Raw genomic sequence first — 18,455 nt, forward strand, 5'->3', positions numbered from 1 at the left:
ATGACCCCATTACGGAACATTGCCGGTAGATTTACCCCTTTCTGTGCGAGTGGGAAAGGGGCTATACACCCGCTCCGCACTGAGATTGGGCGAGCGAATTGGCGGCGAAACCTCTCGGAAAGCTGTCCTGATACGTAAAGTTGGTAAATAGACACAGCGAGCGATTTCCCAGGGCTCGGTGGCAGGTCAAGACAGGCTCATTGAAACTAACTCATTTTAATACTTTTTTGTCGCTCACAATCGCTGGCAGTCAGGAACGGGTGTTACTCATCAGTGAATAATGCTGTTGGTACATTCCAGTGCTGGTCATACTCACTCAAATGGAAAATCACACAATATCCAACTTTAAGTTAAAAAAACGAGTGGGATGCAGATAAATGGAGTAAAAAAAAGGGCAGAGTGTTTATTGGTTCAGTCTTTGTGCCTGGGAGCACATCGCTCAGGTCAGAGGTCATGGTGCTCGCCCTGGTCACGAGGTGCGCAGACAAGGACACACATTCACACACAGAGCTGCACTAGGGTGAAGGTCAAAGGTCAAAACACCTTAAAACAGAGCTCGGTTACATCCTGAACACATCGTTAAATGACAACTGTCCAACGTAGAGGGATGGAGGGAAAAAGACAAGACATTTCACCAGTTCACACTGGTTTCATTTCTCAACCCAAACCTAGAACAGAAAAAACGCATTGCATCCTTACGAGCTAGCAACCCCCTCTGGCGGAAGTCTGGTCTTGTGACTTGATGTGAACTGCCAAACATTTGCAAATGACAAAATCTGACCGTATGGATTCTTCATTTAGAACTGGTTCTGTGTTTCCACAGAGCTGAAGTCAAAGCAAAGTAAACTACCAGAAGTTAGAACTACCACAAGGTTTTGGTGGTTTTGTAATTTGGTGCTTGTTTTTGAAGCGGGGATAGACTGATTTTGGGTGGCTTGTCAACCATCACTGCTGCCAAAAATAACCTGACCTCCGTCTGGGTGACCAGGGCCTTCTTAAGGTGCTGATCTCCCTTGAGCAATCACATTGTGATAGTGGAGGTTAGCGCCCCAACCTGCAGCGTACAGTAGGTAACGACACAGACTCGCCCGTAAAATCACCCCATCCCATGACAAATCCAGGGCAAGATCAGTGGAAACTTTCACAGCATAGATTTCAATTATTTTAACTTCACAATGTTCATAGAACAGAAGGAAAACCATGTAAACACCATGTTACAATAAAGAAAAGCACACCAAAACGTACTTAGTTATAGTGGGACTTCTGGATCAGAAAGGAGCTGTGGTTAGTTATGGTAGTTAGTAACCAACTAGTCACATCCAATCCATTACTCTTTGACTCCAGTCGACACTAAATTAAAAGCCAACAGATGAAGTGGATTTTAAATGGCGGGGTTCGACGTGAGATGAGGCTGAACCAGACAGATTTGCCACTTATCAGGTGAAGCCATTTGGCTTTTTAAGATTGCATTCGCTGTAATCTGCCCCGAGCTTCCTCTGCGCAGCACTAGTGTTTACAACTGGATGATGCTTATTTAGATGATGCCTAATAGAACGCTGCCAAACTGGCAGAGCTTCAGCGTTTTGGGATCTCGCTCATTGGACATAATTGCAGTTCAAACGGGTCTCTACTAGCGTATCAACGAGCTGGAGCGATGCCACACCGCTCTGGTGGCTGTGCACGGATCAACACTCTCTCTCCGTCCACCTCTCTTCTCTATTGCTCTTGTCTCTCGCTCTCTCCGCAGCCCATGGCCTCCTGACCCAACTATTCTCTAAAGAAACCTCTTTATCGCTCGGCCATGCTTGTTACTACCAGTTGTCCTGGAGTGAGTATGCTGTTGGAACTTGGTTTACAAAAGCACCCGTTCTTGGGAAGCTGTTCAACATCTTCAGGATGAAGGTCGCTCTGGATTTACACAGTAAATTCAAAACCTTCCAATCGTACTGTCCTCAAAAGCCACACATTTCAGCCATTGAGAGATTTGGGGTTTTAGCAACTTGGGACTAGTGAAACTCTTTGCCTCTTGGTTCTCACCTGCTACAATCCACATCAAGCTTCTTTCATTTTCACACTTTTACCTTTTCAAGAGACTTCACACTTGAACCTTAAAAAAAAAGACAAAAAAAAAACCAAAATGCTGGCATGGCGCTCTAGTGTGAACTGGCAGCCACACTGATGCTAGCGGTAGCAGCTGACAAGCGCTTTAAATATCCGTGTTAAACAGAAGCAAAGTTCACAACGCTGCAGCGCTCCCTCTTTTCGTTGGCCAAACTGCCAACTCTCTCCATCCACAGGTTGATCCACCATGATCTCGCTGAAGAGGAGAACGACATCCACACAAAGCTGCCTCTGACAAAATATCTGAACCGCCCGGAAACTAAAGACAGAAAATTAAAAATAACACCTCCGGAGGCCAGCAGGTCACAAGCCGGTTCGTCTTAGTCTGAAGTGTCAACATTTCATTGGTGTCGAGCGACTAGATGTCACAGGGTCGTTTAAACGGTTTGCGTAATTGATCAGAGGAATAAGAGTGAGGACTCACTGATTCGACTCGCTGAAGACGAATGCTGATTTGTGATTTTAGGGCAAAGGATCGTGTAAACATACAATGTAAACAGTTGATTTAACAACGGAGATGGCTCAGCGACAACCCGCCGTCATCCTCTTTACCTGTGAGATGCTTTTGTTCTTCGCTTTGTTTCTAACGCTGGTAGATACAAAAACGTCCGTCCTGCGTTTCCCAGGGTCTGAGGATCATAAAGGATGACAGCGATGCCGCTTGGCATAGGTTGTAACCAAGGGGCTCAAAGTAATTCATAAAAAGAGGTTAGAACCCTTCTAGATGAGCATTTCAAACCATTGGAGGGGGTTAGCAAAAAAAATAAAATTCAAACAACTAAAATAACAAAAGGTACAAAAAAAAAAAGGAGAAAAACGAAAAACTCAAACATAAAAATGTAACAGACGAAGGGACGTGTTGACGCCTTCAACCACGTCGTAATACTGCAACCGCCTCAAACCAAAACAAGAGGAAACAAAATGTAGCGACGCTAAACATCAAAACGACAAAGGGGATTTAAAACGGTTCCAACGTGGCTCCGGACCAAAGCCACCGAGGGACGAGGAGACAAGTTCTGACTGTTCCTCTCCTGTCGTCTCTTCACAGCTTTCAAGTCTTAGTCTTTCGTGTTTAGTCAACGTGTGTGTGTGTGTGTGTGTGTGTGTGTGTATTGGGGGGGACTGGGTGTTAGACAGTTAAGCATCTATTTAGGCAAAAGCAGAGAGAGAGAGAGAGAAAAAGAGAGCGAGCGACAGCACTCTGGAAAACACAGAAAGGACAGTTTTATGTTTAAAAAAAAAAAAAATGTATAAGCATGTTTACATAATCACGAAAAAAATAAGCTCCGATTAGGTACTGGAATTATTATCGTACCTTAACAAAGACGGAAGACTGCTGCGACCGAGCAGACATTAAAGATTTTCTTCCACCCCCCGCAATGCAGTTGCAAAACACACGCGCACACACACGCGCGCGCGCACGCACACACGCACACACACACACACACACACACACACACACACACACACACACACACACACACACACACACACACACACACACACACACACACACACACACACACACACACACACACACACACACCGAGTATCTAGGAGAAGTAAGAATTCTGTAATAAAATAGACACATTCAAGAAGGGTAAGAGTTATTTCTGCTGGAATCAATTGAGAATCAAAGCCCTTACGATAATAATGCTGCATTCACACAGGCCAGAGTGTGTCTCTGTGTGTGTGTGAAAGTACAGAATAGTGTGTGTGATTCTAGAAAGCTGGAGTAAAACCTGTCGTTCCAAATCAAAGTACGTGAAAGAACAGACTTAGTCTGTGAAAGAGTGAATCAAGTTTAAATAATGCTTTTCCTCCGCCAACCTCAAGAGTGTGTGTGTGTGTGTGTGTGTGTGTGTGTGTGTGTGTGTGTGTGTGTGTGTGTGTGTGAAGAAACAAAGCATCCAGCTCTCTTTGGAAGTGGAAACTTCCTATGACAACATGGAGAGGATGCCAATAATAATAATAATAATAATAATAATAATAATAATAATATCATTAATCATAATAATAATCCTGCCACCAGGGGGCAGTCTGAGGAGAACGGACTCAAAGCGGCTTCGGTAGTGGTGCAGATCCTCGATCAGTAGTCAATGCAGTCCAATCAGTGGCTTCCATTCAGACTCGTGCACATGAACGCAGACGCACAGGGTTCTGTGGTTAAGGCAGTGGGTGGCAGGTGAGACTGTGGCGAGGCCGTGGGGTGGGGGGGCCCGGGGGGGCTCATGGCAGTGACGGCTCCCAACACTGAGTCTTAACTCCTCCTCTTCCTCATCCTCCTCTTCACACCAAATCTAAACTCGACCTCCTCTTCATACCGATTCCTCACCCCTCGGTCGGTCCCGCTCTCCTCCGTCATTCACTCAAATGACATCAGATTGGCTGGCACCTGGCGGGGGAGGGGTATCTGATATGTTATCATGGTTCAGAAGCCCCCAACATATAACAGGTCTATATTTTGAGTCATAAGTCTTATGTTTGACCATGATGTATGTATCAGTGGGGGTTTAATTGACGCCATGACCAAACATGCAGTCCAGTCCATTGGCGTTCCACCGTGTGTGTGTGTGTGTGTGTGTGTGTGTGTGTGTGTGTGTGTGTGTGTGTGTGTGTGTGTGTCCATACCGGTTGCCTGTTGCTCTGGCAGGCAGCACTCAGGTGTTTAAACCACACGGAAGCGTTGTTTTTGTTTCCCGCCTGGTACTTGTAGGTGTTGCCTGGAAAAGGGGTCGACAAAAGAGCGTCAGAGGAAAAAAATGATTTCTGGGAACAATTTTCCTTCTGCCATAATCCCCACCACGGCTAATTCCACTTAGACCTCCACCTCGCTCAGAACAGTCGAAAGCAAATCAATTTCACAGACCACATGGGAGTGAGGAAAAGTGTAAAATACTGCAGGACGTGTGTGTGTGTGTGTGTGTGTGTGTGTGTGTGTGTGTGTGTGTGTGTGTGTGTGTGTGTGTGTGTGTGTGTGTGAGTAAAAAACAGTGAAACCAGTAAAAGGAGGCCAGATATTACGACAGCAATGTCGGGTCGTAAATCCACAAATTACAAACTGCTCATCACTGAATCCTTTCCACCATAGTCATGGAGATCAAACCATTTGATGATTTTTAAGGAAAATCAAACTCATATAAGCAGATGTAGATGTTTTGACATCAGCCTCCTGCCAAGTTAAAAAGAACTACAATGTTTTTCAGCCAGAAAGGAAACCACTACAGTCTCCAAAGGCTTTACAAGCCCACATTTCACATATAAATCGACGACATCCCATAATATTTAGGAAAAATTCTGAATAACAATCAGGGAGGGGAACACAAATGGAGGGATCCCCCTCACAGGATGGCCAGCATGCAGTGGAAGCCGAGTGGGAAACATTATCATAACAAATGAATAACACTGTTGGCTTTCACACTGGAATAGAGGGCATTGTAGCGGACCTCCCTTGGTTGTAATCTGTGGCAGGAAAGGAGGTTACATGCAGCGGTAACACCACTGGACCTACTTTATGGAGAGAACTGGATGACAGACTGTTCTACTGGAGCAGTGGTTCTCAACCTGGGGTCTGGGTCCTCTAGGAGTCCTTCCAGAGGCTCCAGGGGTCCCCCCCTTTAATCGTTTCAGCAAAACGATTAAAGGGGACCTATTATGCTCCTTTTAACACATGTTAATATACATCACTGAGGTCCCCAAAAACATGTTTTTCAACTTTTTTCCGGAAAATACCACTCAGATAATGCATTCTAGCCATTGTGACATGCCTCTATATGTGTGCATAAGCAGCTAAGCCCCTAGTTCTGAGCCAATGGGGTTTGAGCACAAGTTCTAGGTTCTGTGAGCCAATGGGGTTTGGGGTTTACTCAGGGCTCCATTTAATTTACCCGGTACACTTTCACTGATTTCACCTCATCAGTACACTAAAATCTGTTTCTGAACAAATTTGATGCAAGAAATAAGCAAGGCCTCATTTAAAAGTTAGTTCCGACTTTGGTTCCTGGGCTCCAGGCTTGTAGGGGAGACAGACATCGCAGCACGGTGCACCAGGACTCACTGGGGGATTTTTTGTTTCATGTAAACGTTGGAAAATAAAATAAATAAATACATCTACAATAAAAACCCACTACTTTTATTGGTTTTGTTTGAAATAACGCCCAATGGATCGGATAGAGCAGATGACCACATAAAGAAATTCGTCACGACCTGAAGTCAGCTCGCGCCAAGAGTCGAAAAAAACCCTTTGAAAACAGTGCGTTCAGAAGTCTGAGTGTTTTGCTCACAGCGAATACTCAATATTTGACACTTTGACCACGTCTAATATGAACATCAGACATTGTAACGATATGACAGGAAATAAGGAAAAGCGTAGTGTGGGGGTGGTGTGGTTTGAGCAGCCACACCTGTCTTGGGTCTTGGTGACTGGGCCCAGGATCAGTGTGGCTGTACACCTGTTGCTCATTAGAATAATCAACTAGACACACACAGACACAGACACAGACACACACACACACACACACACACACACACACACACACACACACACACACACACACACACACACACACACACACACACACACACACACACACACACACACACACACACACACACACACACACACACACACACGCGAGAGGAGCCTTGTCATGACATGCTGTCCAGGTCTTGGTTCCACCTAGCCCCCTTGCTACAATAAAGTGGTGTGCCTTGTCTCTGTGTCGGAAAACCCAAAAGCCACTCGGGTGGCGTGTGGGAGGCTAAACTGCCACAGCATAATAGGTCCATTTTAATAGTTAAACTTCAACATTATCTAATATAATACAAGAGGTAAGAACCATGAGAAAATGTACAATAACGACTGTTTTGATCATTTTGTCTCTGTTATTCGCTTAGTATAGACTGGTATGGAAGATTGGACTCAATTACTTCTAACAATAAATCATTTCCCAAATTGGGGTCCCAGAGACGAAATCTTATAAAATGGGGTCAGTGGCCTAATGCATATCATATCGAGGGTCCTTGATATGAAACAGGTCGAGAACCACTGTAGTAGAGGTGGAGAGACAGAGAAGGGTATATATCTCCAGCATAAATATTACCCTCAAAAGCCCAGACAGTGAATGTGTGTGTGTGTGAGTGTGTGTGTGTGTCTCACCGTGCTCCGAGTCCGTCAGCAGGAAAACATCGAGATGCTCGGGGTCGTTGTCCATTATGGCCATCAGACCCACCATGCACATACTCTTACTGGACGTCGACTTGAACTGGGCACAGAAAGAGGAAACAACATTCAGTCAGTGTGTGTATGTGTGAAAGATGCAAGTACAGTTAAAACGGTAATCCATAGGTGTTTGAGGTCATTTTAATATAATTTTATTATAATTTTATGGGTTTTTTTCACTTGAGGTGTTGGGGATATTTTTTTTGCAAGTTCTTTCTTGTGAATGTTTATCCATACTGATATCCAGTTTACTGAACAGAACTAGCTATCCTGCCTTGTCACATTCACCGTGGCGGCCTTTCCCTTCTTGTTGATATCGTTTCTTTCCTTCTTAGGGGGAAAGGCGGACCTCGCCATCAACAATGGAAACAGCATATACAGGAGCACATGCATAACGCAAACACATCGAATGGCTGTTTCCTATCAAGTGCCAGCCAAATAAAGTATCAAATATGGGATTTTTTGGAAACAACAATCTTGTGGAATTACCCTCAAAAAGGGACATGTTTTTTTACCCTATTTCACCCTAGTTGCCGGGTCAAACCCAGCTTAAAAATTGTTTTGGTTTGTAAATATTATTTAATTAATACTTAATAAAACAAATTGTGGAAACAACAAGTTCACATCACCAAAAACACTTCAATTACAGTAGGGAATCCCTGGAATTTTAGATGATTACAATTACTACTACGATATGCATCTAGGGTTAAAGGCTGAAGTATACAGTTTGTTTTCTTGTCCTGCTGCTGCAGTGTGCACTCCAGGAGAGAGCTCCACATGGTTCCCATTACCCTGAGTGGCACGCTGGACCACACTGATGTCATGGCTTCATTATTCAATGAGTGCTACCATCTGTATCCATGCCTGCACCTTCTTAGCATCCCGCCTTTCTGTCCTCATTATGCCTCTCACTGCCCTCGCGATCAGTAAACGCTTCCCTCTCGAACAGATACGCTCCAAGCATACGCACGTCTTTACATTTGCGCTACAGGGGCGTCAGGCACTTGTATTGAGAGGAACGCTCTGAAATAGATTTGTAAAAATATGTAAGAAAATAAGGAAAAACAATGTGATAACCGAGCTGTGTGTTCAGTGACCGAGCTTCAGTTTGTCTCTGCGCTCTATCCCTGTCTTTTACAGCTTCCTTTGGAAAAGATGTTTTAGGCACTTTTAACAACTACCATATATTCAAATCTCCATCTAACTATAAATCCAGGAATCTCTGTGTCTATGTATATTGGCGGGTGTATCGCTGGGGATCTGAGGACGTCCAGAATTTGGTGCAATTTGGACACGCGACACTTGTAATATTAATAAACAAGTGGAACGGCGAGCCGCTCAGCTCAGCCGCTCAGCTCTGCGCAGCAGATGAACAAAGGTACCCGGGGTGGTCGAGTGGGGCGCTTTGTGACATCATCATCCAATTCCACCCAATGTCAAACATGCACGTTAGTGGAGGAGACCCCTGTGCCAGGCATCTGGCCTTCAATCACACACACACACACACACACACACACACACACACACACACACACACACACACACACACACACACACACACACACACACACACACACACACACACACACACACACACACACACACACACACACACACACACACAGCGTGGCCAGCGGAGCATTTCATACCAGGGAAACACAATGCGCTTTACAAAGGAATACAAAACAGAAAGAGAGAACGTAGTTGTCAGCTGGTCATTACAAAAGAATGCCCATGAAACAACAGCAACAACAAATGCAACAATAAAAGCGACTCCAACCACAGTAGCAACAACAGCAGCAGCAACAGAAAACAACAAGAGCAGCAACAGCACGCAAAGACATCACCAGAACCGGAAGTGGTAGTTCTCACATGAACTGGAAAAGTCACTCAGGTTAGAGATGGTTGAGTTGAGGTACAAGGTTAGAGATGTTTATCAATACCAGCAACAAAAACAGCAGCAACGGCAAATGTAGCAGGAACAGTGCACAAGGGAAGATATCACCGGAACCGGAAGTGGTAGCTCTCACCGGAACCAGAAATCTCCTAAACTGTATTGAGTCAACAGTGTGTACCATCTCATCTCAACGAAGTAAAGCACAGCAAAGACGTCACCTGAACCGGAAGTGTTAGCCCTCACCCGAAACGGAAATTTAAACTGCGTGCAACATCTCATCTTAATCCAGTCACAGTCCTTAAATTAGCATCCCAAAGTTACGGATCAAGTTTTTAAATCAGACCTCGGGCGGGAGGGGTGTCCTCCATGATCTCGACAACGGTTCATCTGATCTACTTTGCACTTGGCAGGTGTATTGCTGGGGACCACAGGACGTACAGTGTCAAATATGGTGCACATTTGACACGCGACACATGTTATATTAATAAACTTTCAATAACCACAGAATGGCGAGCCAGCGGGGGTAGGGCTTCCCTTGAAAGCACATGCAATGTTAATAAACTTTGAATAAACAAGCAAACAGCGAGTTTATCCAAAAGCGCGACTTGGATGTGTTTTTTCCCGTGAGAAATTGGATGTGTATTTCCCCGGTGTTTTTCACCGCGAGACGCCTCAACTTTCACGAACGGTCATTTTTGAACCGGCACTGCACTAATATGCTTAAACGTGAGGAACTGGTAATCAAGTGAAAATATCGGTATCGTTACCTTTTCAAATTGTGTTACTTACATGCTTTCTTTCTGTAGCCTTCAGAGACTTGGCAGGGTAGTAGTAGAGCTGTGTGCCACAGAGAGCCACCCAGTACTTGGTCCAGGAAGCCACCTGAGTGGGCAAAAACCAGGCAAGTTTATTCGTACTGCACATTTCCTACACACACACACGAAAAAAAATTAAAGCATATAAATACAAAGCTAAAAACACATGAACACATAATAGATACCAAAGATAAAAGGTTAAGGTTAATAGGCATACACACTTACACAAGGCAGGACTAGCCACTTCAGTCATTCGGACTTAAACACTTCCACCTTAAATAAAGTGTTGATATTAAATCCAATGAGAAACTCAGTAGGACTGTTACCTACACACTTAAGCATTGCAGAACTCGAACCACATCCATTCTGGTTGTTAGGACAAAGCATAGAAACAAAAATAAAAAAAAAAACGCAAAAAAATTCAAAAATCTGATATAGGAGGTTAAAGTGCAATTTGAAATCTGATAAGTCCCAAGACCTGAGACATTCTGAAAGTTTGTTACACAGTAATAAAACACTTCACCTTGTTGCGTGGACTGGACCCAGATTTGTAAATGAGCAGAAGCCCCTTATAACCAATTCTGCTGCACACTGGAAGCCAGTGCAGAGACCTATGAATGTGTGTGATGTGTGCATTTTTCATGGTCTTTGTTCGAAGACACCACCATTTTTGTCCAACCAGTTGTAAAAAAATCAAATCAAAGTGGGGGGGGTGCAGAGGTTGTGGCGTGGCCCGGGGAGAAACTGAGGTTTTGGAGCAGCCTGATGGCTGGCTAAGATGGAGTGGGGAAGGGATTGGGCTGTGATTTTCATACTAGTATTCACCAGTTTTTCCATGTTATCTGTAAAACCTAAATGGTTGTGGTGTCTCATCAAAGTCATCTTGGGGCGGAGTGTTACTCGCAGCGTTCCTACACATTTTCCATTTGAAAATTCCATACTTTTACAGACTCAAATTTACAGACTGTAGATTTTTTCAACTGTTAACATGCATGTTACATTCTGACTATGTACACTATTATGTTGCCAAATAATTGCCAGAAAACCGTAGCTAGGTACTGTAGCTCATACAAATCAATCAACACCAAACCCAGACAAGTTCACTTGGGGCAGAGCTGTTCTGCAGGCGGTGTTCTGTGTACAGGCGTAGGAGTGTGCCTTCAGTCACACGCCATACTTCTTGCCTTGCTTTCTATGACATCGAGCTCGGTCTGGCCCGCGCTCTGTCACAGTGTTAACATTTTGGCAGCACTGACTGCCTGCTTCAAACGTCATGAAAAACACTGCTTGCATGATCAATTTATTTTCAAATATTCTGATTATGTATTTTAGAAAACAGAATAGGGGGAATAGTCACAATTTTTTTCCCATCATCACTTTCTTTACTTATCAACTCGAGTTCTTGAGGTCCCTTGTAAAAATTGTTGGAAAATATGCAAAAGGTCCCTTGTAGTGTAAACAGTCAGTTTGTGGCTCCACATACCCTGAAGGCCTCAAGGTGAGGAGGGAAATGGACAAAAATACATTAAAAAGACACCAAGACGGATAGAGACAGGAGGGGAAAGAGCGACCTCATGCTTGTTGGCGGTTTTGGTGAAGAGAAAATACAGATCCAGCCTTCCGCCCTGTTGGACGATGATGAGAGCATCTTAGCGCAAACTGGCATCAAGTTGTAAGGAGATGACACAAAGCCTCTCAGGCTAATAGAGGGGAAAATAATGCGGGTGAGGAGATCGATGAATGGAATGTGAAAAAAAGCTGCAAAGACTAGAGAACAGAGCGAGATCTTTGGCTACGAGGCCCAACCAGAGATAAAAAGAGAGAGAGAATAAAAAAGGAGGTTGTCCTTGTGTCATAACCAGAGGCTCATATATCACCTTCAAGATCGCCTGGGTCTTATGTAAGTTGTGGTAACCCAATTAAGCCCACCATATTTGTCTTGAGCCAAAAGGAGTCCAATAAATAGGTAAAGCCTACTCGTAATTAAATTGCCAATATTAGTAGCTTCATTTATTATTGCAAAAAAATAAAAAATAAATAATCAATCTCAAAATGCATAAGAAACAGCCAATATGCAGAGGAAATAAACATTGAATAACAGATAAAAGTGAAAACATTACAAGCGAAAAAGAGGAAGTTCTGTGTGTTTATGGGTCTCTGAGGTCCAATGTATGTTAACAGATGGCCTTGAGAGTCTGTCTGCCCTGGAACTCACCCCAGACTGACCTGTGCACATGTGTGTGTTACAGAGAGATTTTCTTTCCCATGCCTTAGATGACCATGTGCGATATACAGTAGGTTGAAGTTGCCCTTAAACCCCAGCCCCCCCATAGAGAATAAAGAAAAAAAACAAAAACTAATAAGAGTAATATGTTGTATGCTTCTAGGCTTTTAATTTGTCCATCGATACCATTTAGCTTCTAAGCTTGGTAAATGTCCAAGAGCAGGTTCTGGCTTGCTTGTGGCATCAGGAAATGATCTGCTTTCAACAAAGGGGAACCTGATGGGTTCATAACACTTCTGATTCGCTTAAGAGCACCAAACTGTCTTAAATCCACAATTCCACAACCGGAATTCCAAACATTAATTCAAATGTTTTTGTAGTTCAGCATCTCACCGTTGGCTTCTTGCCTTCCTTGAGGACAGTTTTGCGTCTTAAAACCCCCTGGACGGTGACAGCTCCTGGGTACAGGTGCACCGCAAGCTCCTCAGACTCCGCTGAGCTACGGCAGAGAAACAGAGAAAAGTGTTTTAACACACACACACACACACACACACACACACACCCCTAAGAACAATTGTGTTAGTTATGTGTGAGACAGACAGCCCTGTATGAGTCGCTTTGGACAAAAGAGTATGCTAAATGACTAAATGTAAAATATAAAAATGTAGCAGTATCAGAGAGATGCAATCTGCAAAGCCCTTGCGCCAATAATAATAATCATGCCTGTGAATTTTTAAGGCCACGCCTATCTGGCCTGATTTGTATTCAGAATGAATTTGCCAGATGGAAACTCCCTGCAGATTGCCTCTGTCTGGAGCAGCACAGCAGGAGCCCGGCAGAGAGGAACAGAAGGGAGACTCAAACTGCAGGAGACGTCTCACACAGTTGACTCAACGAGAACCGGCAGCATCGACATGTCATCCTAAACCGTCAAGTCCGTTCCTCTCGGTTTCAAACAAAAGTGGAAAATCCGGGCTCAGAAAGTACAATTCCACTCCGGGACTTTGGGTCGATCATGTGGATTTGCTCCCACCAAATCAGGGATCTCTGTCTATATATCTCTGTCTATATATATGTATATATCCCGCCATAGTGTCTTGACTATGACAGCTTTGAAGCTATGAAGTTCTTTAAGTGTGCGGCCTCTGGTGCGGTGAGCAGAATGAACACCGGACCAAGGTGGCTGTGCTTGGCTAATGATTAGCATCAACCCAGGGGTTCAGCTAATGAGTCAAATCAGCTGGATCGGTGCACAGCTGGAGCAAAAACATGGGAGGATTATTACTTTCTGAACCTGGAATTATCTACCTCTGGTTCCAAAGAAGGAATGAGGATGCAAGAGTTTGTTTCCAGTGACACGTGGAGCTTGGTTTGACCGTGGAAACACACTTTCACATCCAAGGAGCTTGGAAATATTTTGGAAACCTTTCATAGGAAATCTAGGGTTCACTGTTAGATCAAGGTGTGTGTGTATGGATGTGTGTGTGTGTGTGTGTGTGTGTGTGTGTGTGTGTGTGTGTGTGTGTGTGTGTGTGTGTGTGTGTGTGTCTTGGTACACGCATGCATGTATGTCTGACAAAAGCAAGAGTGGAGAGATGGATGGATGGTCGGCAGCAAGACGGCAAAGATAGCGGGTCCTCCTCCTGAGCCCTCCACCCAGAATGTACCACCTCCCTCACACACACAGTGCCACCACCTGGTTATCCCACTAACACACACTCTAAGCACCGGCAGAAAGCGGCCCCTGGCAGGGACTGAGGAGTATGGGGGGGTGATAGGGGGGTGGTGGGGGGGTTTGATCCCGGTCTGGTTGGGTGTCGGCTCGGGATGTGTGTACCTGCTGGGCCTCAGGCCTCCTCTGTAGGGGATGCGGGCCACACGGGTCACTGGGCCCAGAGAATGATAGAAGCGAGTCCTGTTCAGAGTAGGATAGGGGGGGCACGGAACACGGTTAGCACACTGTGTGAGCGTTCGGGTCGGACGATGGGTTTAGATGGAGTGGAGGTCGGACGGAAGAAGCGGACCTTCTGGCTTTGTCACTCCTCTGGGGCGTATTGTTCAGCGGTGGAAAGCATCAAAAGCAAGCCAAGGCAAGGCAAGAGGAAAATCGGGTCTGGATCTATCAAACTGCTCATCAATGATTGATTAGGTGGATATCCTTATACCTATACAATTTTTTTCCGAATTGTAATCCCTCGTCTCTGTCAGTGCAATGGATGTGACAAAAACATTAAAGAACAAGAACTGATATACTTCAGTAGAGATGCCATTGTGGTACTTCCATTTCACTGGAGTAATTTTGTGTGAGGGTATTTATACTTTTATTTCACGAAAATATCTGAGAACTTTGTCCAGCACTGGTATTGTGAGGAGTTACTGCGATAGATCTGCAACAGCGACAGGAGGATATTAGGGGTTAGCGTTAGGGATGCCACAGTGAGGAATCTTTTCCACTGGTTAGAGGATGGAGGGAGACAGCTCCCGATCTAGACCTGGTCTAAGGTCTCCTAAAGGCTTCTTTCCTCTCCTCCCATGATAAGCAGACTGTGCCACTTTCACTTTTGTAGCGTCAGACTAAGTATTGATAACACGCTTAGTATTTTACAAATTCAAGTTTTTTTCCATTTGCTGAACTGATACACAAAAATTAACTAAATGGGTTTTATTTCTCTGAAAAAAACAAAACAAAAAAATAAAACGACAGTGGGGGTGATGGGCAATGTAATGTAATCGGTGTACACCTGAACACAGATTACCGCGGCAACCCTAGTTAGCGTTCTGGAGGAGAGGGGTTAGGATGATTTAAACTTGGTTGTTCAACAATTGTAACACATCAAACAAACAAACAAACAGAATTTTGCCCCAAATTTTTTTTTTGCACTGCACTGTACCCGTTATATTTACTACCATCGCAGAACCCTGCTTGACACTTGACGCTGGGCAGCAAAACCCTCTTTTATTGTGAGAAAACCGTCTACAGTATAAGTGACTTGTTGAAATCAGGGTGGAGGAGGACTTCCAGGCAGGTTGGTTGGTTTCCAGGGGGGGACTGTGGCATTGGAACCTGTTAGTGGGATTCGTGGTTTTGGGGAAGTCAGTGTGTTCCTAGCACTGCGGTTAATGCATTTCGAAATTGCTGAAGGGTATTAACCGCTGGAACTGATAAGGGCTGAAGGGGCCAAACTGCAATGATGCCGCCGTGAATGAAACGTGTTGATTACAGTATGCTGCATAGCTTTATCATAATGCCAGCACTTCACACACACCATTCAGTCACCACAACAGTGGAAGGGGCTCTGTGAATTTATATGAACCTTTTTTATATGATTATAGACAGAGATCAGTTTTTTATTGGAATGTTAATATGATCCGAGAGAGCGCGGGGTACGTGCATGTGATGGCCTTACCTCTCGAAAGCTGGCCAAGACATCTCCTCACTGAGCTCCGAGCCCTCGCTGCTCCCTACACACACACACACACACAAAGACTAATATTAGTTACTGAGATTTGGGTTCCGAATTGTAAAGTCCTCGCTGTGTGTTTTTTTTTTTTTTGGGGAGATTCACCGAGTGAGATGCCGCTGGACAGGGTGGAGCTCTCCGCTTGGCCTCGGGTCGGAGTATGGCTCTCCATGACGCTGTCGTCCAGCAGGTGGCGGGAGCTGGCATTGGGGAATGTGGCGCTCTTAAATTCCACCGTGTTCATCTTGTGGATAAAACTGTGGTGACAGAGAGAGTCAGAAAAACAGATATTTTCCACTATCAGAGGGCTGGGCGATATTTAAAATGAAATATGTTTGACCGATATGAATACGTTGAGAGATTACTTTGTGCTTTCATAGGATATTTATTCACACAGAAAAAGACAAACAATCATTAATAATGTGGATATTATGAGCAAGCAGATATAGGCATTGATTAGAACAGCTAAGATTGCACTGCTTTACTGTAATGCCAAAATACCAGGCGATATCTAGTCCCATCTCACAACATAAAGACATAAATAATAAATAACAATAAATAACATAAATATATCAAAGGTCAAAAATAATTTGCTATTGGTCAACACCACATTTTGCGTGTCAAAGATCAGAGACTGGATAAACTCTACGACTTGACAGAATCAGAGGTTTTGCTGATACTAACTTGTAGCCGAGACTGTGGCACTTCCTGTGGCCATAGGGCAGCAGGTTTCTGGGTGAGGGAGGCGTCGCAGGGATCCTGGTCCCCTCCACGGCCACGGTGCCTTTACGGCCGCAGAGAGGGGAGACGGATGCTTCCTGGCCTGAAGGAAACAACGCAGATTTCAGCTCTGTATGTTTTTCATAAATCAACAGTTTAAACAGTTTATGCCATGATCAAAGCTTCTCATGCTGAAACCACTGAGCTTAATTGAAGCCTTGATGCAACACAGTGCAGGTTTCAGGTTCTCTCAGTGTGCACAGAACTTCTTGTTTTACATCAACACAAAAAAGCGCTCCGGGTGCATTTAGTGCTCAAAGAATAAGTAAATGTTATGCCGTTTTCACACCAAAATTAGCGAGTGGAGGGTCATTTGACCCAGGACTGAGACACGTTTTTCCTTTCCCACTGGTTACAAATGCCGGATGTTAGCGGTTGTTACCGGGTTTTTGGTGCAGTGGGAAAGGGGTATTACATGTGCACTCAATATGTAGCTTAACAAGCTGCAGAGATTGTAGCATTCTTTCCATGACTTACCGACAAGATCCTCTTTGGAGGCATTTGCTCGTGGCGTGCTGGTGGTTGGCTCGATCTTCAGCGACAACCTGGAGGGAGGTGGTTAAACAGAATCAACGCTCAATAGTCCCAGAAATACAGGAAACAAAATGAAATTGAAAAATAAAGTAAAAGAAGACAGAACACAACATAAATCTGTCCCCCCCCCCCCCCAGGAAACCTATTTGAATGGTCAAGACGATAGAGTGCCGCAGTATAAAAATAATAAATAAAATCAGATAAATATATTAATTCACAAATAATACAATTCGATCAGACATTACACAATCACTAATTACAAACACAATCTTCAATCTTACTTGTAGTTGTCGTCCTCGACGAACTTCTGCAGCTCCTCGATATACCTGACTGAGTTCAGATACTTCTGGATGTGAGGCAACACTGGTATGTCTGCGAGCAGAGACAGAACCCTGTTAGGTTACAGCTTAAGTGACAGAATCCATACGCAGATTACAGTCTCAAAGAAGGACTTCAACTCTGAATTGCACCACTATAGGATGGCTCTGCCGGCCATACAGCCACGGCAATCCAGGCTATTCTCATTTGTAGTTCCACGTTGATGGAACGAGCTGCCAAAAATGACCAGAGCGGGGACCTCCCTCTCTGTCTTTAAGAAGCACTTGAAGACCCAGCTCTTCAGTGAGTACCTCCTGTCCTAACCTACAACTACTTAGCACCACCTTGCAGTATTTATTGTTACACGAATGTTGTTGTTACACTAATCTCTGTCGCAATGTAGCTTGAATGTCATTCTCCCTTGTAAGTCGCTTTGGATAAAAGCGTCTGCTAAATGACTAAATGTAAATGTAAATAAAATTCGGAATTTAAAAGGGATCGAGATTACAACCTGCTGTGGACAAGCAGCTGTAAGAGCTAGACTTGTAAAAGAGGGCGCGACACTCACTTTTAGAACCATGCATCAGCCGTTGGTAGTCATGACGACAAAATGGTTGCCAAATTTTAATCTTTTCGAATAGAGTAGGGATGCAGCGATTTATCCCCAATACATCAGTGTCGGCCGATATTCATCTTGTTGACTGCTATCCGCAAATAAGATGACATTCACAGATGGCAGTTGCCGATGTTTCCCCAGTGTTTCCCCACACATAGACTTTACACCCAGGTATATTAACGGCCATCAAAGTATATTTGGCAACGCATTTCAGCATTTTTTATTTTTATCCGTCCGAGAGAACGATGGCATCGGTGATCAACTTTAGAGGACGCGGACAGGGCTCTCTGCAGCACACCAAGCAGGAAGTGATTCTGTATTCATGGGAACTCGCAAAACATCAGTATCGACATCAACATCATATATCACTAAAAATAAGTAATAACAAGAAAGGGGAAACAAATTAACATACATTTAATTTATTTTGGTTATATTTAACATGCTGGTATTGTTAATGTTTTATTCCAA

At 44.1% G+C, this 18,455-nt stretch overlaps 1 protein-coding gene across 1 annotated transcript in view; it reads right to left on the minus strand.

The window, feature by feature from the left end:
- Positions 1-4,486: 4,486 nt before the first annotated feature.
- The window catches only part of ralgps2 (Ral GEF with PH domain and SH3 binding motif 2), a gene marked incomplete at its 3' end in the record, with an annotated part of 110,117 nt that continues 96,148 nt past the window's right edge, over positions 4,487-18,455 (minus strand). Inside the window, exons 11-21 of the mRNA XM_080017555.1 lie at positions 17,335-17,425; positions 16,997-17,064; positions 16,424-16,562; positions 15,845-15,996; positions 15,686-15,740; positions 14,116-14,193; positions 12,672-12,777; positions 10,029-10,121; positions 7,280-7,385; positions 4,753-4,844; positions 4,487-4,516 (exon numbers count right to left, since the gene is read on the minus strand). Of these exons, the coding sequence (XP_079873681.1) occupies positions 4,487-4,516; positions 4,753-4,844; positions 7,280-7,385; positions 10,029-10,121; positions 12,672-12,777; positions 14,116-14,193; positions 15,686-15,740; positions 15,845-15,996; positions 16,424-16,562; positions 16,997-17,064; positions 17,335-17,425 (1,010 nt within the window). The remainder of the gene's footprint in view (positions 4,517-4,752; positions 4,845-7,279; positions 7,386-10,028; positions 10,122-12,671; positions 12,778-14,115; positions 14,194-15,685; positions 15,741-15,844; positions 15,997-16,423; positions 16,563-16,996; positions 17,065-17,334; positions 17,426-18,455) is intronic.

This window comes from Zeus faber (genome assembly GCF_960531495.2).
Source record: "Zeus faber genome assembly, chromosome: 1".
NCBI classification, from domain to species: domain Eukaryota; kingdom Metazoa; phylum Chordata; class Actinopteri; order Zeiformes; family Zeidae; genus Zeus; species Zeus faber.